This window comes from Clarias gariepinus, chromosome 28, assembly GCF_024256425.1.
Source record: "Clarias gariepinus isolate MV-2021 ecotype Netherlands chromosome 28, CGAR_prim_01v2, whole genome shotgun sequence".
In the NCBI taxonomy this organism is placed as follows: Eukaryota; Metazoa; Chordata; class Actinopteri; order Siluriformes; family Clariidae; genus Clarias; species Clarias gariepinus.
Window position 1 is genome coordinate 19,151,599 of NC_071127.1, and position 23,136 is coordinate 19,174,734.

The following is a 23,136-nucleotide window of genomic DNA, read 5'->3' on the forward strand; positions in this document are numbered from 1 at the left end:
AAGGTTTGGACCCACTTCAATAGTTAGTGTTTTTTTTTTTTCTACATTATTTTCTAGTATAATACTGGAGATTTTAAACGAAGGCCATGCCAGGAAAACAACACCAAAACTTTGCAGAAGAAGATGTTGATTTAGAGTTACCAGCCTCAGAAATCAGCGCAGCATTAATACGCAGCCGTAATGAAGGCTTTACAGAGCATAAGTAGCAGATACATCTCAATATCAAATGTTAAAAATTGCATCTTTAAAATGATATTATTGCATCTTTAAGATGCCGTCATATTGTTTAAAGAATGTAGAAAGAATTTCATCCATGTTTGACAATGAAAGTAGTGCAATAGTGAGAGCAACCAAAACAAACATCTCAATTTCCATGCAGAATAGACTTGCTCTGAAAGGGAAATACAGGGACTGAAAAATCCTTTTAACATGGGAAGAAGTCTTCTGAGGACCACTGTAAGGACATTTTTTTAAAGATGCTTCCGAAATGTTTTATGTTCAAGGAGGCTTTGCACAAACTCTGAATCGTTTGTACTGACACATACAGTCAGTTACTGAGACCAACTTTATAAACCTTAGGTGCATATTTGTCATTATTAGCACAGCTTTATCACTTACTGTCTTTTTATGCATGCTGTCACAAAAATCTTTTCATTTCTTTCCTGTTTTTTTTTTTCAAGAGCATGTGTAAAATGATTGGGCGTGGCATGATGATAGGTCATTAAGATATGCTAGTGTATAGAGTATACTTATAACTCATTATAGAGTTATTCAGTAGGCATGACAAAAGCATGACGGTGACCTCAATATTGTGTTTCTTTTTAAAGGGATGCGTCTTACATGGTGTGTGTGTGTGTGTGTGTGTGTGTGTGTGTGTGTGTGTGTGTGTGTGTGTGGATGTGAGAGTGTCTTGGGAAGCTGGCCAGTCGCTCTCACCTTTCACTGTCTGACTATTTACTGTCTTTTCCTCTTTCCTTCTTTTTCCTTTTATGTGTATGTTAGCATTTCTTGGCAAGTATCCGAAATACTTTTGTTTGTATCATCCTGATTTTTGTCCATCCTAGGTTTAACAACTGACAAATGTCTATATACTGCAATAATTCATTAATTATAGCATTTTGCAAACACATTGCACATTATCATTCCAGTCCATGAATGCTAACATTGCTAAGAGAAATGTATGAAAGGTTTCACTACTGTAGCATTTTGGTCAAATTTAATTTTTCTTTGTGTGAAAGTGAAATGTGTCATAGTCTTCTCAGTCTGTTTACTGTAAGAGAAAGACTTAATATGCTGCTGGATAAAACTGGGATTTCTTTTTTATATTGCTTATGAAAATCAATATTGCAACTTAAAGATGTACTTTTATACCTCTGATACCCGAGAACTGCCCAGGCACTGTTTTTTGGGGGCAGAGGGTGAGTATTCCTGGGTAAAATGTCCAGGGAGCAGCGTAGTGCCAAACATGCTCCCCCTCGGGTCGTATAACCCCCTGGACCTGCTGGGTATTTAACTGGATGACATTAATGCTCTGTTATTTAATATTGTTATTAGCATATTAAGCTAATAAATTAGTACGAGTGTTAACTGTTAAACTAATATTTGGCGTTGTTCCACCCATTTTCTCCTTTTTTCCATTTTTCATACCAAAAGAATAAATCTGTTTAGATAGCACGCCACCACTCTCCAACCTGTATGCAGAAGCAGTCATAAAAAAATGAAAATGTGAATATTAACAATCTTAGATACAGTATGTCGACGACATCACCCTCCTGGCCGAAAGCAGAGAAGATCTGGATAAAGTGTGAGTTGAGAAGGTGGGGTTGCACTTGAACATCACATAGATGAAGGTGATGGCGGCTTGGAGAATGGAAAATGCAGCTTAACATCCACAATGAACAAATCAAGACAGTACAGAACTTCATATTCATTGGTTTCAAAATAGAACGAAATGACATGACATCAGAAATTGATTGAGATGGTTTACTTTTGGATGGAATGCAATGGTGAGCATGAATGCCATCTGGAGAAGTAAGGATATCAGCACCACAACTAAAGCCAGGCTCGTCAGTACGATCGTCCTCCCCATGGCAACATACGGCCGTGAGACTTGAATGATCAAGAAGAAAGACAGGAGAAGCCTTCAAGTTGTGGTGCTGGAGGAGCCAACAAAATCACCAACAAAGTCCTACAGCATATCAAAGACCAAATCTGATACCAAAATGTGCGAGGATGAAGTCAAAGAAGCAGTGATCAAGAGAACTGTGTGAAAGGGAATGATCCACAGAATGACCAGAAATCAACCTTCATTCAACAGGAAATGTATTGATTATTTGAGATATCACACATATGAGTAAAACGTTTGTGCTATACTCGACTTACAGTCTAACAACAATCCAACTGCCAATTTCATTGTCCTCCTCTACTGAGAATGCCAAAAGCACATAAAATGAGAGATTCTGCACACAAACATAACATTTAGTAGTTGCATTTTCCCATGTGTGGTATGAGAATCATATAGAGAGAATCATCAAGGGATTTGTTTTGGAGTGTGTAAAGTAAAGTAGGTGTCTTTAAGTTAAGTCTAAGAGACACGGAAACAGAACTCAGACAGTATGGGATCACCCGGAGTGAAGCTGTAAAAGAAGAACAATTTAACCGAGACAGAAGTGACGATAAATGTTCTCTGCGCGATAAAAGTTCATGTACTTATCTATAAATGTACTCCACTACAGGTAGAGCTACCACTTCATTATTTTTACTCAGGTTGAAAAACTTATTATGTGCTATAAATTGTATTTTAAGTACAAAACTTCAAGCACTCGACACAAGAAACTAATTTTTTTTTTAGCTATCTGTTCGTCTGAGTTTCTGATAAACTGGATTTAAAAGTGTTTTAAACACATTTGAAGTTGATGCTGTTGGATAACATGAATGTACAAGTTTAGTACAGATTTTTCTCTGCAGAAAACTAAAATGTTTATCTTTATTATTATTATTATTTTTTTTACCAGTATTAAAGCATGAATTAATAATGAATAAATAAATGTACAGTCCACAGAATAACTTTCAGTATTGGTGAGTTTACGGCAGCAGCTGCTGTGACACGCTTGTATTTTTATTTCAAGGGAGCTGAGGCTTTTCAGATGCTAAAAATAAATATTTGAGATCACAGAGTTCATTAAGTTATTGAAGCTAATGAATATGAGGCCCTGGACATGATGGCGTGATGGCGTGACTTGTTGATAGAGAGAAGATTTGACATTATTATACGAATGTCAAGCACTGAAGCAGCACTGTGTCTTTCATTACTTCGGTAGCTTAGATAGCTAGGTTCTATTGTTGCTACCCAGTATAATGCAGTTAAACATGTAAAGCAGTGTAATTATACTAAAGTTAAACATGGGCAAGGTGGTGTGTTTAATTGACAACCTGTCTGGGTAAATCTGTCCTGAATGGTGCTGTTCATCAACCATGCTATGACAGGATGCTCTTTATGGTGCAGGAGTTTAGGTTTCTAAGCACCTTGGACTGCAGGTCCAAGTTGGAGATCCCCTGACACAGAGAGAGACTGAGTCCAAGGTCCCCTGGCTTGCTGGTGAGTGTGGAGAGAATTATAGTATTAAAAGCTGAACTATAGTCAACGAGCAGCGTTTTAACATTTCCTCTCTCTCTAGTGTCCAGGTAAGTTAGTGTTGTGATAAAGGTGTTAAATAGAATTAGCGCTTGAGCAATTTGTGAATCAGGTAGTGAGGAGATGAAGTCTATGACCAGCCACTTTACCAAACTGAGGTCAGGGATACTGACAATAGTCATTGAGGCAGGCAGGATGGGGTTTCTTAGGGACAGGAACAATAATGGACTGTTTGATCCATGTGCAGATTTCCAATTGAGACAAGGAGAGGTGAATATTACGACAGTGAACACCAGTGCTACGGTAGCTGGTCAGCACAGGCTCTAAGATTGCGGTGCTGAATGTCGTTCTGGAACTTAACCCTGGCCCTGAGGTCATCGAGTTTGTTTTTCGATGATGGGACATTGGCTTGCAGGATGCCAGACAGGGGAGTGCAGTGTGCACAGGCCCTTAGCCTAAATGCAACCCTGGGGGCTGCTGCTTCAGGTCACATGCTTTGTTGGGTTTTCAAAGGGGGAAAGTTTGAGCTTACAAAACCAAAGAATCTCAAAATATTCAATACAGTAAACTTTGTAATAGTAACTAACATTATTAGTTACTCCATGATTTTTTTTATTTCACCAACCTTGCCGAGGAAGTGCCCTAGTTTGCATGTTCCACCAAATATGAAATCCGGTTTTGGGTGTCACGTGCACTGTCACGAGCCAATTCAAATCATGTCACCCACTTGCGTGAATAAGGACCAGGATTCATTCTCAAATTTGTGCAAAATAATTATTTGTGTGTTTTTGACAAATGCAGAAAACCATCTTAGAACTTCACATACTGTATATTAGTTATTTGAGCAGATCGATTTGATTGATTGATTCAAATTAAATTTAAATGTATACCCAAAACATTCTGCTAATTGTTTTAACTAATCATTTAGAGATACGTGTACCTGTTGGAGTAATTCCTGATTCTCACACAGCCATTTAGCAGGGGAAGCTCCAGTCAGTAAGGTGGAGGAACACCATAAATAAAATGCAGAGCCAGACCCCTGACATGTGGGCGCCTTGAGACACATACTGCTAAATAACTGTGTACTTACTGTACGTAATATATTGAATAGATCTAAGTTTCTAAGTAACTTTTGACAATAACCCTATATGAATTTGCATTGACCTGCTTTACAAGCTAAGCTCCAGAAATCAAGTGTAGGATGTATTGATGTTGTTTAAAATAAAAAATAAAAAGTGCATTTGTAAATAGATTTAGCGTTCATGGAAGAATGCAGAAGTAAACTAACGTTTTTATTGTTTTTTGGCGGGTGTTAAAATTTCCTGTCTAGTCAAGTTTTTGGACAATAAAAATTCACATTTCTATTCTTTTTTATATTTTACTAAATTTACATTAACACTCAATAGTAAGAGTATTTTGTTTGTTTTATTTCGCATCATGGCATGTTTTGACAGTTGACTAATGTGCAGTTTCATGGTCCAGAATTGATTAAAAATTTTGAATTTGCTTTTTGGGAACTCTCAAGATCCGGTCCAAAGAGGTGCTGATGCATGTAAAGGAGACCATCATTGAAAAAAACCAAAACCTATAAACATATAAATCAGAGAGATGGCAGATGTGGCATGCCAAGAATTATGACTACCAAAGGGACAGTTCATGTCCACAGCTTCAGGTTTCTTAGAGCCACCATCAGCTCAGGGGTGGAAAATGCACAATAGCAACTTTAATTTCTGAGAAGGCTAAAGAGAAGGCTAACTCTAAGATATTTTATACTTTTTTAGATTTATTATTCTTTAGTCAACAAAAAGAAATATGTATTAGTACTGTACATAGAGGGCACCAGTGGACTGTGACAAAAACTGCAATTTTACTGTGTTTGTACTGTGAACATTTCTTGGTACAAAGAGAATACCACAAAACTAAAGCAGGGGATCAGGCTTGAATAATTTTATTATTACATAATTTGTTATTTGACCCATAAAACATTTGTGTGTGTAAATACAATTAAAATTAATAAAATTTCTGAAACTATTTTAACTGTTTCACACATTTTGCTCATTCGAGGATTACAGTTACGTCTACAAATTGTTAAAACATTGCTCAGAACATTTCCAAAAGCGCAAGACAGTTAAACTAATAAAATCTGATTAGGAACAAAAAGTGTCATCGAGTTTCACAAAGTAAAAAGATAATGGGGGAAAAAAAAAAGCATACTTAAACAGTAAACAGGTTACAAACAGAAACAGAAACAGAGGTCAGAATCAAAAGGCACGTCTTGGATATAAATTTTAAACACCCTGTGTTTTTACAGACATTATTATAGTCAGTCAAAAAATGTAAAAATCTGATTTTCAAAACATTTGTTTGTCTAAAAAGAAAGCAGCACATTATAAAAGCCATCACTTTCTAGACAAAAACTAAATGGAAGCTGCTGGGTTTTACAAGTGCGCAGAAAGTCCTCAGAACTGTAGGTGGTTCTGCAGGTAAAACTCAGTAGATCATTTCCTTTTAAAACTGGAAAAAAAAAATTTACTTACACAAATTTTGCACAGTGCTGTATAAAAAGTAGGAAGTTCACTTTAAAAAAATTTTTATATATATATTCTTGTTTTTTTTTTTCATTTAAAGTGAAATATATCAAGACTTTTTGTTTTTATTTTAATGATTACGGCTGGCTAATTTTAAAATGTTAAGAAATATTGAACAATTTTATTTTGAGAAATATTTTGAAATGCTTTGATTAGAATGTTTGATTTTCATGGGCTGTAAACAATAATCATCAAAATTAAAACAAAAAGGGTTTGGAATATTTCACTTTACACATCATGAATCTATAATTTATGAGAGTTTACATTTTTGAAATTTAACTTTTGTAAAATACTATAATTTTTTTTAAAGATGCACCGTATACAAATTATTACGTAAATAAAACACAAACATAAATTAAGCTAAACAACTTTTCTCCTTGTACCTCCTCTGGTGGTTCCCAGCCCAAAGACACAGACAATAGGTTTTTCCCTGCGATAGCCTGGCACCCTGTCCGGGTTTTACCCCACCTCGTGCCCCTGGCTCCAGGCTTCCCACGACCCTGTAGAGGATAAGTGGAATAGAAAATGAGTGAGTGAGTGTTAACACACAAAGCATTATGTTTCCTACAGGACTGGTCACTGTGTAATGACCGCAGTGTATAAACGTTTTACTCACTATAATACTTGTATGGTTTTGGTTATGCCGGTGATTCTGGAGGTTCCCTGGTTACCTGTAGAACCCTTCCCGCACTGTGGTATGTGTATAAAAGCCACCTCTCCACAAAATCTCTATTTTCCATTCAAACCTCACCACCATCGGCAAGACCAAAGAGCTGTCAAAGCAAGTCAGAAACAAGATGTTAGACCTGCACAAGGCTGGAATGGGCTACAAGACCATCAGCTAGAAGCTTGGTGAGAAGGAGACAACTGCTGGAGCGATTATTTACAAATGGAAAAATAAAGTAACCATTAATGGCCCTATATGCAGGATTTCACTTTATGGAGTAAGTATAATCATGAGAAAAATGAGGGACCAGCCCAGGACTACACGGGAGGGGCTTGTGAATGATCTCCAGGCAGTTGGGAGCACAGTCACCAAACAAACCATTGGTAACACAATACGCCTGCATGGATTGAAATCCTTCAGCGCAGTGAGGCTTCCCCTCCTCGAGAGGACACATGTACAGACCCGTCTCCAATAAACAGAGAAAGATTGGGATAAACTTTTTTTTTTTTTTTAAATTGTCATCAACTCGACTTGCTGTTTTCGGAGGAAGAGAAATGCTGACTGTGACCCTAAGAACACCACAGTCCCTACAGTCAAGCACGGAGGTGAAAACATCATGCTTCAGGGCGGTTTCTCTGCTAAAGCTACAGATTGACTTTGCTGCACTGAGGGGCCGATGGATGAGGCCATGTGTTGTACACTTCTGGGTGAGAACCTCCTGAAGATGGGTTGTGGATGGGTCTTCCAGCATGAACATGACCCCAAACAACCTGCCAAGGCAACTAAGGAGGGGCTCAAGAATAAGCACATTAAGGTCATGGAGTGGTCTAGCCAGTCTTCAGACCTTAATCCAATAGGAAATTCACGGAGAGAGCTGTAACTTCGAGTTGCCAAGCAACGGCAATAATCTGTAAAGAATAGTGGATCAAAATGTGATCAAAAGATGTGTGCTAATCTGGTAAACAACTACAAGAAACATCTTCCCACTGTGCTCTCCACGAGGGTTTCTCTACCAAGTACCAAGTCATGGTTTGCTTGGGGATTAAATACTTATTTATTATTATATCATCATGTGCTTTTTCTGGATTTTTGGTTGATGTTCTGTCTCAATCCTTTACCATAAACCTATGATAAAAATTATAGACCCTTTATTTCTTTGTAAGTGAGCAAACTTAGAAAATCTGGAGATCGGCCGTAGATGCCATCACTGAGAAGTGTGGCTCTGTTCCATCAGACTGCAGATTATTAATTATCGTCTATACCACTTTATCCTGTACACATGGTTGCAGCTCCTGGAGCCTACAGAGCCATGCACACCGACCTGAGGCAGGAACCGAACCCAGACCCTGGTGGTGCGAGGTGACAGTGCTCCTCTCCTTTGACTGATTAAGTGAATGTCGAGGACCTTTGGATCTGATTTAGATGCTGTAAGATCATCAAGTTATAAAAAGTTCAAAAGAGAGTTAATGCTACAAAAACTCAACAAACAGAGACACTGCTGCCTTTAAGTCCGAGCGTGTAAAACATCTGATCTCTATCAGGCCCTAAACTAGGAAATGTGTACAAAACTCAAATCTCTAAATCTATCTACAAACACCTCACACATTTCAATCGAACTTACTTCAGACGCAAACAACTTATAGCTTTAATTCAGTCTAATAAACAGTCTCTGTAAAACAAACAAACAAACAAACACTTCTTCTTTAATTAAGCCCTACAGTTAGTCTTCCTCTTTAATAATATTACACTAGCGCCCCCTGCAGGTCTTCATCTCTCATTGTTTAGGTGTGTTTTCACTGCATGCTTTTTTATAATAATAATAATAATAATAATAATAAAATCAGGTGATAATTCCTCCTAAGGCTGTAATTATAATATACTAGTGTAGATTTTAAATTTAACTTTTTATTATAAAACACCCTACTGTTTATGTCCTGATTGTTGACTCTTGTACAGCACTTTGGTCAGCTTTGTTGTTGTTTTAAAGTGCTTTAGAAATAAAGTGGTATGGTACAGTATGGAAGTGTAAGTTCGCGCCGTTGGAGCGGGAAGAGTTTGTAGAAATAGTTAAAAGGTTAAAGATAAAAATAATCTGCTGATCTTTAATGTGATCAGTGATATTATTATTATTATTATTATTATTATTATTATGATTATTATTTGAGGTTGAAGCCCACGTACATGTCTGTGTGTCTCTCTGTACAGCAGAACTCTCTGTCTAACTTATTAATACAAAGAAATCCCATTCTGTAAGGTTAAGTATCTTACGCCTTGTTTTATAAATGATAAATTGAAAAAGTAGATTGGATAAAGATAAAGTTTTTGTCTTTAAATGATTCTTTTTACTAAATTAACTTATACCACGTCAACACTGTTATTTCAGAGGTAAAAATATAATCCAAACCCAGTAAAATATTCAGTTTAGCTTTATATATATATATATATTATTAAATCCTGCACACAAATGTTTATAACTGCTATTCATCATTTTGACTTCACTTATGGTGCAGGTTAAACTTCAGGCAGATATCTACAGTAATTACTGCAAAAGTTTCAATAAATTCTGTCCAGCCAGTTTTGCGTGACGCTGTGACAAATTCTAGCTGGACAGACAGACGACTGACAGACAGACGACTGACAGACAGACGGGTTTCTGGTCCTTCTATGATGCATCTTCATTAAATTGTATCACATTAGGATTTGTAAATCTATGACCTAAACGTTTTTATTGTTTAATAAAAATAATTTGTTCATTACGTTAATAAGGGTAAAGGCCCGAGCACTACAACATCAGTGCTACAGTATGTCGCCATAGTGTGTGAAGGGCCCTATGGGGATATTTGGGGGACTTAACACAAAAACTCGTGAAAATTGGCAGACAGGTTGGAATCTGCTGCCATTCGGATGCCTGAGAGGTCCGGGTTTAACTCAATAGTTATTTTATGTCATTTGACAAAACGCACCCAAAAGAATTTGATACACTTCTTCTAGGGGATTTATACGATCGCCATGAAACCGGGCTTATGAGATCTGAAGACATTGAGGAAATTGCAGAGGGATGTTTGATATCTCAAACGGGTCAGCAGAGACGATGCCTTAAACTTATGCCAGAATGTGGTTCATAACTTTCTGTGGAGGTCTAAACATATAATTTTAGAAAAGGGGAAATTTTGTTATAATGGTATTGGTACTGTATGTCCCCTTTAAATGCATGTGAAACCAAAAAGTTTAAGAGACTGTAATAAAAAACTGTTTAATTTTGTCAAATGCTTTAAAAAAATCTACAAAGACAATAATGGAGTCAACATCTCTTGTATAGACTTGTATAGATTCTCCTAAAAGGAGGAGACAGCACCTGAGATTTCTACTGGGTCTGTGCAAGGTGCACCATTTATCAGGAGAGAGGACAGCAGTTTTCTTTTATAATTTCTCTTTTCTAGAGCAAAAAAATAGCTGGTGTTCTTCTCCCCACTCTCAAGCCATCTGGCACGAGACCTAATAAAAGCACCTTTTACCAACGCCAAATATCTTTGATCAAGTTTGATTTGTATACTAGTTAATTCTGTCTCTTCCTCAGGCGTTAGAGTTTCTAAACTCATCAGCAATTTCAGTTTGTTTAGTAAATTGGTTTCCTTTAAGTTCTTAGAGTATTTTAATTCTTTGGATTGTTTTATAGCCTCACTTCTGGACTGATACTTTAAAAAATCTAAATAAGTCTCGTTGACAAAAGTTTTTTAGCTATTTCCCGTTTGGTTGTATTAAAAGTTTCATCTTCAAGAAGCTGATTGTTAAATTTCCAATATCCCCTTCCATCCTTTAGAGTCCTGGGACCATTTTAACTTAAACACAATGACTTTATGATCAGATAAAGGGGCATAGATGTGAGATACTTCCGTGACAAACTGTAAAACCGTGGAAGATATTAAAAATAAATCCATCCTAGATCTAAGAGATTGTCCTTTATTTTGCCAAGTATAGTCTTTAATGTTTGGATTTAAAAAAGGCCACGCGTCAGAGCAAACAGTCGAAATAATGTTGTGAGACTGTGATGGAAAACGATCTATAGATTCATCCGGACATACAGTGAAGTCATCACATAATGCAGTATAAGCTCTCTGATGTCTTAGTAGTAATGTCCATAATTTAAAGGGTTTGCATTTAAAGGGTTAGAGTAAAAGCCATACACATTGCCTATAATAAAAACAGAACTATCTAATTTAACCATCTACCAATATCTAAAGTTAGATGCTCTAGAATGATGCCATTAAATTTATGCAGAAGAAAACAACATCCAATAATAAATAAAAAATAAAATAAATATATATAAATTAAAATAAACAGGATTTCCCCAGTTTGATCCCCAAAACCTCGAATCACCTTCAATAGAATGAACACGTGCTCAGTGAGACCTCCCAGCGTCACTGCGCGCGTCACGCGCGCACCGTCACTGCGCGTCTACGCATGCGCAGATCGGCTAACCAATCACAGCCTATAAAGCTGTATGACGTGGCGACGGAGAGCGGAAGTGCTGCTTGTGTTTTGGTTCTAAAGGGGAAGTTCAGTCAGCTGAGCGACTCACTGCAGGGGACACCGCCGTAACACCCGCCGTAACACCCGCCGTGTGAGCTCAGGGTCCTCCAGGTAAAGGAGTCCAGGTGTCACTGGGACAAGTTAGCCCTTAGCATGTTAGCTAGAGCAGTAGTGATTAGCATGACTGGTTCACTGAGAGATATATACTGTTTATAAACTCAGCATAAAAAGAAACGCCCCTTTTTCAGGACTGTGTATTTCAAGAATAATGTTGTAAAAATCCAAATAACTTTACAGATCTTCATTGTAAAGGGTTTAAACAATGTTTTCCATGCATGTTCAATTAACCATAATCAATTAATTAACATGCACCTGTGGAATGGTCGTTAAGACCTTAACAGCTTACAGAAAGTAGGCATTTAAGGTCACAGTTGTAAAAACGCAGGACACTAAAGAGACTTGTCTACCGACGGTGAAAAACACCCAAAGAAAGATGCCCAGGGTCCCTGCTCATCTGCGTGAACATGCATTAGACATGCTGCAGGGAGGCATGAGGACCGCTGATGTGGCTAGGGCGATACATCGCCACGTCCGCACCGTGAGACGCCTAAGACGGCGCTGCAGGGAGACAGGAAGGACGGCTGATCATCCTCGCTGTGGAAGACCATGTGTACAGTAACAACACCCGCACAGGATGGGTACATCCGAATATCACACCTGCGTGACAGGTACAGGATGGCCACAACAACTGCCCGAGTCACACCAGGAACACACAATCCCTCCATCAGTGCTCAGACTGTCCGCAATAGGCTGAGAGATGCTGGACTGAGGGCTTGTAGGCCTGTTGTAAGGTGGGTCCTTACCAGACATCACCAGCAACAATGCCACCTATGGGCACACCTTCACTGGACCAGACAGGAGTGGCAAAAAGTGCTCTTCACTGGTGAGTCACGGTTTTGTCTCACCAGGGGTGATGGACGGTTTCGTGTTTATCGTTGAAGGAATGAGCGTTACACCGAGGCCTGTACCCTGGAGCTGGATCGATTTGGAGGTGGGGGGGGTCCGTCATGGTCTGGGGCGGTATATCACATCACCATCGGACTGAGCTTGTTGTCATTGCAGGCAATCTCAATGCCTTGCGGTACAGGGAAGACATCCTCCTCCCTCATGTGGTACCCTTTATGCATGCTCATTCGGACATGATCCTCCAGCAGGACAATGCCATCAGCCATACTGCTCGTTCTGTACATGAGTTTCTGCATGACAGCAATGTCAGTGTTCTGCCATGGCCAGCGAAGAGCCTGGATCTCAATCCCATTGAGCACGTCTGGGACCTGTTGGATCGCAGGATGAGGGCTAGGGCCATTCCCCCCAGAAATGTCCAGGAACTTGCAGTTGTCTTGTCCAGGAACTTGCAGTTGAAGAGTGGCGTAACGTCTCGCAGCAAGAACTGACAAATCTGGTCCAGTCCATGAGGAGGAGATGCACTGCAGTACTTCAAGCAGCTGGTGGCCACACCAGATACTGACTGGTACTTTTGATTTTGAGCCTCCTTTCATTCAGGGACACATTGGGAAACATTTTTAGTTTATGTCTTATGGCGTTGACTCTTTTAGTGTTTACACATTAAGTTTACTAAAAGTAAAAACAGTTGAAAGTCAGAAGACGTTTCTCTTTTTGCTGAGTTTATATATAGTGTGTGTGGAATGTTGCAGGTGTGTATTTGTCTAAAATGCAGGACAGTTAAATTGTCTAACATGGTGACGTCACAGCCTTTTGTCTTAATGATCAGCAGCTCCAGGATGAACAGACTTGTGCTTGTGTTGCTGAACTCTGTAGGCTTTTGATTTGTGTGCAAACCTCTCCACATTGTCATCAATTAGTACTATTTATTACACACACACACACACACACACACGTTAGCACTACTTATTACAGTATATGGAATTAGTCTTATTGGGTGAAAAAGTGAATTTTCAGATAAGATCATAAAACAACATTTTTTATAATACTTAATGCTTCTCATCTCCAGAGGTCCGTTCTTCGTACGTCGCTTGACACATCCGAGATGAATTGACACATCTAAGATGAGATCATTGTGCTAATTACGATCTGGCTAAGTCGGTTCTTCGAGCTCACCTGTTGTTGATGATTAGTAGAGCTGGATTGAGTTGTCTAGGATTATTGCGCGCTCGTGCGTTGGTTTAAAAGGCGATATGCATCGACAGTAAAAACACTGATCACAAGCCCTCCTATTGGTTGACGAAATGGTAAAAGAGCGGCTTAACTTTTATTTGTAACACGTGTTATGCGCTGAAATGCCCCCCTGCCATGGATTGCCCCTTTACATAATCGCTATCAAATATTATATTAGAACATAAATTTATAGGTTAATGGTTTACAAATTACAAATTACATGAGACAATAAAATAAAATAAGCAATATGAAAATAAATATGTTGTATATGAAAAAATAGAAATATTATGTATAGTTTTATATTGTTTATTTTATAATAAAATTAGTTTCGTCTAATTTATCATTATAAAATATAATTTTTTTATATATATATAAATATTTATTAGCATATTTTTATGACAAACCCCTGAAAAATAAATGTTACAAAATAAACATTATACAAGAATTTGTATTAATGGTCTTGACGGCTGTCTCGTGCCGAGGGTTTATTATAATAGTAATATCATATTTGATAATAATAAACCTATGAATTTATGTTCATATATAATATTTGATAGCGATTGTGTGTGTGTGTGGGTGGGTGGGGGAGTCCATGGCAGGGGGCATATACTTTTCTTTTTCCACGTGAGTCGGTCATGCTCTTTAACCAATCAGATGTGACCTCGCCATTTCAACCAATCATAACCCGCCAGGAGCGCAGGCTAAATCCTGTTTACATGAAATAAAGCTGCTCCCGAGCAGGTTCAAGCTTACGGATATGTTGCTATGACAACAAATGCTAGAAGCGCATCGAAGAACGAAACAATCCAAGATCAGGACAAATCCACAACAATCAAATCCAGCTAACTGAGTTAGCGACGTACGAAGAACAGCCCCCTGGTCCACAGGTTCTATTTATATTTTTATTAGTTAAAAAGAAACACATTAGCTAAACACAATTTCTTGCCCTTTTATGTTTTAGTGTGTGGAACCTTTTTAAAATTCAAATCTTTCAACGATCTTAACTGTCATTCAGATAAAACTTGTTCAATTTAGATTTTACATGAAAAGACATAATCCTGAAAAAGTGTTTTATTCTGAAATTTAAAAAAATGTTACGATGTTGCAACATGAATTTGACATGGTTACGGACACTACAGATTTTTATTTTTTTAAAGATCCTTTATTTTGCACAGAATGCTTTAAGTTAAGCAACAGTTTTTCCAGGTCATATGCTTCTAAAAGCTTACATTGATTTAAGCATCTATAAAGAAATATGAAAAATTAGCATTTTAAATCATTATTGTTTGAGACAAGACAGTATTACGCTAAAAAATAGGCATTTTTACGGCACATATAAGATCATCTCTCCAAAACAACTTAATATTTTTAGGGAAGCGAGATTGGTCACTTCCATGTTGCATAAACTTAAGATATAGAGCTTCTTTTTAACACATTTTCTATATTATGTGTATAACATAAAAAAAGTTTCAATCAGCACCGGCTGTTTATGTACCGATCTGTTACATCCTCCCGAATTTTTCTCTTCACGTCCCCCTCCCCCCATCTTTAATTATAATTAATTATGTATAATTATTGAATGTTGTGTACTTGCTGTGTATAGTGTCCTGGTTAAACTTGTTGTGTGTGTGTGTGTGTGTGTGTGTGTGTGTGTATCAACATAATTGGTGAATAAATGCCCGCACATTCCTTGCCATGAACTTACCTCGTGCGTTTGTTCATGTTGTACATTTCTCATCTTTCCTGATTCCCTAAAACAAGTGGACCTGTTATTGCACAGACTGAACAATAACAGAACAGCTTGTGATATTGAACATTCAGCGTAGTGCCTGGATTAGATAGTGTTAGAAGAATGAAACATCTGTCGGGTTTTTCCTTGTTTGGGTAAATAAGAGCTGTTCTCATCGGCCTGGTTCACACTCAGATTGTTGTGTATTTATGAACTTTATTATGCGGATGTTTAATAGACACAACCTTGTTTATGTGCACTAGGTGGCAGAACATGTACAGAAGATCAGAGACAGAATCAGAAATAAATCTCTTTATACCCCGCCATGGTTTTCCTGTCTCTATTCAAGAACGTATCACTTCCTGTTTTTTCCCTGATGATTAGAACATGACCTATAAGATCGAGGTCCTCTGTGTCCTCCCTAAACTAATTCTGTTTATTCGTAAAACACCATATTGTCACGTTTTTGTACAGACTCAGGACTCCATCGTGCCAGGTTTAAGGCATGTACAGGAAGTGTAATCATATCATCAGGTTTGACATCAGGTGTGTGTGTGTGTGTGTGTGTGTGTGTGTGTGTGTGTGTGTGTGTGCATGCTCTGTGATGGATTCGGCAGCCCATCCAGGGTGTACCCCACCTTGTGCCTAAGTCTCCTGGGATGGGCTCCAGCCCCAAACACCCCCCCCCCCCCCCCTGACCCTGTACACAGGATAAGCGGTATAGATGATGAGTGAGTAGAGGTAGAAGAAATCATGATTATTACGATGATGTCGTTAGATCTCGTATAATCTCGAGGTAACTGCATGAAGACGAACGAAACGAAAGCTCCGACTCTGCTCCACACGAAAGTGCTCATTTCTCTATTTTTGGTAAACCTCGCAGCTGTTCCTGGAACAGTACGGTGTGAGCGCAGCTGAAAGAGAACGGCACGACGACGGCTCTCATGGCCAATCGGGGGGCACCGACTCGGCCAAGCGGGTCCAACGGGGGCAGTAAGATCTGCCAGTTCAAACTGGTGCTGCTGGGAGAGTCTGCAGTGGGCAAGTCAAGTCTGGTGCTGCGTTTTGTCAAGGGCCAGTTTCATGAGTTTCAAGAGAGCACGATAGGAGGTGAGTGACACTGTGTGTGTGCTGTGTGTGTGACACTGTGTGTGTGCTGTGTGTGTGACGCTGTGTGTGTGGTGTATGTGTGACGCTGTGTGTGTGGTGTATGTGTGACACTGTGTGTGTGGTGTATGTGTGACACTGTGTGTGTGGTGTATGTGTGACGCTGTGTGTGTGGTGTATGTGTGACGCTGTGTGTGTGGTGTATGTGTGACGCTGTGTGTGTGGTTTGTGTGCTAAATGTGCCAACATTCCAAAACACAATCTGTTTTAAGACATTTATTTATTGACGTGTATGTAATTTTATTGTTGGCCAGTTCTTCTCAGACATTGTTCGTCTGTCGGTCCGTCTGTCTGTCTGGTCCATATCAGCATGCTGTTGTAGCTCTTATATCGCGCCTCCTGCCGTTCGACGTCACGTGATCTGTCCACACTTATCTTCAGATGACGTTCTGCCTCAGGCTCTGTATTTCTGTCTCTTGTGTGTCACACACAGACGTTACAGGTGTGAGTTGATTGTTTTCTTGCACCTGGACCACATGCATTTACAGACCGTCACGCCCAACGCATAACGCTTCAACATTAGCAAAAGTGTGTTAAAATCCATACAGGAATTAACTTGTACTTTATTCTATTGAACTTATTGATCCTGTATTAAATCAGAAATACTACGGAGGATCTATCAATAATCAATAATTAACTAGTGCTCTTTTGGTGAGATGTGAGACGTATGTCCGGGTCAGTGAAAGAAGCCTCACTGCTAAATTAATGCTGCTTATTTTTATTTCTTCTCTAGTTTAAATAATTCTGAAAGGATGATTGCAAATCTGTGCACAAGAAATCCCGCCTTCTGTGATATGATTGGTTACAAGAATTCATTCATTGATTGATTGATTAGAATCCTAGAGTATGGAGGCGGGACTTAAAAGCTGGTCTTTAGTGCAGGCTAGTGCACTATTTGTTAGGTTTATGTACTTCTCATCTTTTCAATATCTACCTTCATAACCTGCTTTCTGCGATATGATTGGATATAAGAATTCAGTCTCGTCCCTGATTGGTTAGATTCTCGATGCACATAAAATGTGAGCCAATCCTGGAGCACAGATGCAGTTTTAATGAAGTTTAGCTGGGTTCTGTTCTGTACTTCATACAATGAATTGTTATTAATTCTCAGGGTCAATGTAGGTCTGAAACATGGTTGCTATTTTTTGCCGTTGTCTAACAGTTGTAGAATCAGTTGATCTGAGAGTACTTTTTCTGCAAAAGTCGTCAATATTTATCCTGCGTCAAGCAAAGAAAACACCTAAGGAGACTTGAAATTACTGGAACTGGAATAAGAACACCATCACACACATTTAACACATTATCAAAATCTGGAAAGGTAAACAGCTGTGTCCATAAAAAAGCCCTTGTTGGTGAGACTCATCAGAAAAAAAAGGGATTCTGTCAGGGATCATAAAGACTGGACTTTGGTGTGATGGATAAAGGTCATGTGACCTGACGAGTCCAGACTGAGCCTATTCCAGAGTGATGGGCGTGTCAGGGTGAGAAGGGAAGGACATGAAGCGATGCTCCCATCATGCATAGTGTCCACTGTACAAGCCTCTGGAGACAGTGTTATGATCTGGGGTTGATCAGTTACTCAGGTCGAGACTCAGTAACGTTCTGGGGCAATAAAATGAAGTCAGCTGACCACCTGAATGTGTGAGTGACCAGGTTATCACATCTATGGAGGGTTTATTCCCTGATGACACGGAGCATGTTCCAGGACTCATATTCCAGGGTGTGACAGAGGGATTCTGGGAACATGAGGAACATTTTCACAGTGTGTGTGTAATCAAAGCTAAAGGTGATTAAATGAAATCTTAGCGTGTGTGACGACTTTTGACCGACAGTGTAAATGAGGCATTTGGAATTAAAGGAAGAAGATTTATTTTTAAGTCACCCTGATTTTTAATGTTTTCTATCCATGTCTCCGGTCCCAGCGGCCTTCCTGACGCAGACGGTGTGCCTGGATGACACGACGGTGAAGTTTGAGATCTGGGACACAGCCGGGCAGGAGCGCTACCACAGTCTGGCCCCCATGTACTACAGAGGAGCTCAGGCCGCCATCGTGGTCTACGACATCACTAATGAAGTGAGTCAGTGGCGTGTCGAATTATTCCAGGTGTTCTATCGGGATTTTAACTGAATGTTTAAGAATAACAACACAATTCTCTGTGGATATATAATGCTCTTAATCAATCTTAATAATAATCTTAATTATAGTCCTAATAATTACAGCTTTGTTTTGCTGTTTTGTTGTGAAACTTAATGTTTCATGATTACAGCAATGAGGGCGCGGTGCGACTGAACATCGCGGTGCTGCACAGCTGGATGCCGTACATGCTTTTGTTAGTTAAACTCCTAATTCAGTACGAACACACTGTCTAGCACTCCTGGTGTAGATTATGTGCAAGATAATTAGGTTGATTAAAGTGATTTAATAATTAGACGTGACAACTAGCGAGCTAAACGTGTTAGCTCACAAATTCTGATTTGCTATTAAACTCACTATGATCTCCTGCTTGAAAGGTCCACAAGGACACGTCTCATTTGTAAACAGGTTCTAAGTGAGAACCTCAGCTTGTTACAACCTTTACTGGTTACTTAATATTCACTGATATTTTATAATAATGCCCCGTAACACTCTGATAAAGACCATGACGTTCCCACTGTGAAGAAGAAGAACGCAGTGGTAGGCTCCAGTATTCATACCGAATTCTCTGAACGCGGCATAGACGGGCTGCATGCGAACCTAATGTGGTCTTCTATGACGTGGCAAACCTGAGGATGGCGCTGTGATAATTCTGTTCATGCAGCGACAACACCGCAACCTTCTGAACCGTTGTCCCACCCCTAAACCCCTGAGCTACCCCTGCCCCTGTTATTAAGTTCAGCTTGCGTCAAAAACAGTGTGACAAACAATACTATGTCCTTCCAGGTTTCTACTGCGGTGTACAAGTTCTTACTGCGTCCAATAACTTTGCGAGGATGAAGGGGGAAGAGGCTCAGTGTGACGGGGGTTTAGCGCAAACTGTTACTTAATACTTAATGATAAAACATTTCTATTCATTAAAATCCTGAATGTTTATAAACTGATATATTGAGTTTTTTTCCTCATGTATTTAACAATCTCTCTCATTTGGGTTAATCTGAACCCACCATGCATCTCTTATATACTGATCCCCTATCTGAGATAAGCCATGTGCTGTTCATTCCTTCCTCTTTGCTCTAAAGGAATCGTTCACGAGAGCGAAGAACTGGGTAAAGGAGCTCCAGAGGCAGGCCAGTCCGAACATCGTCATCGCTCTGTCCGGGAACAAGGCGGACCTCGCCAACAAGAGAGCTGTCGACGTCCAGGTGGGTACTGACGTATTACAGGAGTGTGTCTGTGTCTGTGTGTGTGTGTGTGTGTAAGTAATACCCTGATCTTGCATTCCACAGTGAATTTCAAATAACACGAGTAATTTCTGTACATCAGTATTTTTTACACTGACCTGCATTTAAATCTATATTTTATTATAATCCATAATAATAAATGGAAATTCATCTGCGTTTTCCATCAAGTGTGTCACACACACACACACTCATTAGACAGTTTATTAGGAACACTTGTAATCGTGCTCATTCATGCAAATCAACCGGTTTAGCGCACAGATTTTTCATTGTTCTGATGTTTGCGTGATTGTATGCATTGCACCGCCACCACGTGATCAGCTGATTGTACCAGTTAAACGTTTCAGGGAGCAGATTTCTTTGATCCTTTATAGCTTGGCCTCATCTCTCACGGATGCTGTTATTTATTTATTTATTTATTTATTTGTTTTTCAGGAAGCCCAGTCATACGCAGATGACAACAGTTTGCTTTTCATGGAAACCTCGGCCAAGACCTCCATGAACGTGAACGAGATTTTCACGGCTATCGGTGAGTCTTTTATTTACACTCTAGGACTTCCGAGTATTCCAGACATCATGTTGAGTATATTTTATTGTTACACGTGCTGTATAATAGACCTCTCTGTGTGTCCGTTCACCAAATGCAGCTTTTCTCTCTTCCCTGTCTGTCCCAGCTAAAAGGTTGCCGAAGAGTGAGCCACAGGCGTCTGGAGCTGCCCCCGGGCTCGGTCAGGGCGTGATACGACCCGACATGGCTCCGCCTCCTGCGACTGGGAAGTGCTGCTAATGCAAATCTGCCCACCTGATCAAACTGTTAGCGAGGCCTCGCCTTCTCCCCAGACCTGTTTATGACTGTAACTAAAGACACGCCCTGCTCTGTTCTGTTGCACAACTCGGCGGTGAGCAGTAACAAAAGCTAAACCCTGTCTCTCTGCATCGTTACGCTGCTCTGTCTGCTGATGCTTATGGCTTACGTTCAAACGTTTTTATATCAGGAAAGCCTTATTCTTGGGGCGGGGCATGGCAGTTAATGAAGTACAGTCTTTATCTGTGAAATAGGAGCTTTCTTTTTCTGTTGCTTTATGTTTTTTGTTTCATTTTATAGAAAAGTGCTTTGCAGGATAATATAACTGATGCACTTTTCCATACAAGGCCTGATCGTGAATCAGTATTGGGACGTTATTCAGTGGCACAGACAATCCACTCGCATCTACTGTACGTGTCTCAGTGGAAAAGTGCAATAGCTGACGGTCCACATGCCAAAAAACTCTCAATATTAACTAAACTTCCACACTGTTCTTCACACGCAGTCATACATGCTGAAGATTACATCATTACATCATTACCGACTCTCTGGCTCGACCAGGCCAGCGCTTATGGATTCGTCAGTACCTGTGTGTGTGTGTGTGTGTGTGTGTGTGTGTGTGTGTGTGTGTGTGTGTGTGTGTGTGTATACATGTCAGCTGGCAAAAAAAAAAAAGTTTCTCATGTATGTTATATCTGCATCATTATGTACAAAACCAATAATAAAAAAAACAATATTTTCAAACATAACTTGATATGATAAGTGATAAATATTCTTTTGTAAATGTTATTTTCATGCCTGTAAAGAAAGCAGCATATTACATGACAGATCAGTTTTCAGATGAAAAAAACAACAACTAATGTACGCTTCTGGGTTTTGCACGAAAATAGAAAGCAGCGAGTGTGACAAACAGAGGAACTCGTATTCTCCAGCACGCTCAGTAAAACCTAACGTCTGTCTCACTAAATGGACCGGACAGAAGTGTTGAGCACATACCAAAAAAATGCCATAAGCAAAGATGCTTTTGAAAACATTTCTACATAAAAGAACCATTCTCTAAATTTCACTAAAGAGTAATAAAATAAACAGTCACTATTTAGTGTGACAACCCTTAGTTTAAAAATAATTATTATTATTATTATAATTATATGATTATAATCAGTAGTGTTAGATACAGATGTGTGCGGTTTTATGAGTAAAACAGCTGTTAGGTTTTACTGAGCATGCTGGAGAATGTGCCAGAGATCTTCTAACTCCATTCGCTTTTCTCTGTTTTCATGCAAAACCACATTAGTTTCTTTTTTTCCTTTTTCATCTAAAAACTAATGTTATGTAATATATTGCTTTCTTTACAGCATGCATTTACATATGCTTCTGTAATGTTATTTATTTATTAATGTTTTAAAATAAAAAGTTTTGTACATAATAATGCAGGCATAATACATGTATATGATTAAAGATAATATGTTGCCCTAGATGTTTTTTGCCCAATACTGTTAAGTATTCAGACACTGAGACACTTTTTGTTTTTGAAGACATTTTGTTATTTAATATACTCCTTAAATTTCTACACAGTATATTTTGACTTGGTACTTACAGAGTCTGGTCTTTATTTATAAGCATAAACAAAGATAATTATGGACATGTGAGTTTGAACAGCAATATAAACTACTTCAATTCCAAGCTCTGCAAACTCAAATGAAGCAAACTCTGGACCCCTAGTTCCCGAGTCCCCCCATGGTTGTCTTGCGTTACTGTCACTGTATGTTTGGGCTCATGGTTGTGACGTGTAATGCCCCGGGTGAAGAGAAGCTGCGCCATGTCATGATGCTCCCACCCCCATGCTTCACACTAAAGTAGGTTTAGCATTTTAGCCGCTGTTGTTCCTGCTTCTGTCAGGTCCTCCTGCAGCACATGTCTAATGACTGATGACTTCCCTCTCACACACCAGAGTGTGTGGTGTGAAGTCTCATCGGTTCTTTTCACCCGCAGATGATGTACCGACAGGCATCTTTAAGCACAGTGCTACAGCACTGAAGCTTTTTACCATTTGAGTGATGTTTTTGAGAACCTGGAGCTCCTTAACCTTCATCATGTTTCTGCTTGTTCTGTAAATTATACTTTTGTATTTTTGGTTGTGCTTATGGATACAGACTTTTGTCATATTTGTAAAACATTGTTTAATGTACGGTGAATATACACACACTGTAAGTTTAAATATAACAAAAATATCCAGTTACATATTTCCCCTGAGAAGATGTGTGTGTAAGTATGTGAGTATTTACTGTAAATAGTGTTGCAATGAATTCAACTTTTCCATATACTGTTCCAGAACTAATGGTTAATAATTAAAGACTAATAGAGATCTGATAAATAAATAAAGACGTTGAGTTGTCTAGACCAAACTTTCTACAGTAACCAGAAGCTCTTCTGAATTTTTATTTA

General features: G+C 39.0%; 1 protein-coding gene across 1 annotated transcript; it reads left to right on the forward strand.

The window, feature by feature from the left end:
- The first annotated feature begins 11,417 nt into the window (after positions 1-11,417).
- On the forward strand, positions 11,418-21,323 carry rab5aa (RAB5A, member RAS oncogene family, a). Its single transcript, XM_053490520.1, has 6 exons — positions 11,418-11,530; positions 16,228-16,454; positions 18,434-18,585; positions 19,728-19,850; positions 20,322-20,415; positions 20,561-21,323. The coding sequence occupies exons 2-6, from the start codon at positions 16,289-16,291 to the stop codon at positions 20,671-20,673; spliced, it is 648 nt and encodes a 215-aa protein (XP_053346495.1). The 5' UTR covers positions 11,418-11,530; positions 16,228-16,288; the 3' UTR covers positions 20,674-21,323.
- Positions 21,324-23,136: the final 1,813 nt, after the last annotated feature.

Coding starts and splice junctions, on each gene's coding strand:
- rab5aa (XM_053490520.1), top strand. CDS start 16,289: ATGGCCAATCGGGGGGCACCGACTCGGCCAAGCGGGTCCAACGGGGGC. Junction 16,455..18,433: donor TCAAGAGAGCACGATAGGAG/GTGAGTGACACT, acceptor CTCCGGTCCCAG/CGGCCTTCCTGACGCAGACG. Junction 19,851..20,321: donor AGAGAGCTGTCGACGTCCAG/GTGGGTACTGAC, acceptor TTTGTTTTTCAG/GAAGCCCAGTCATACGCAGA.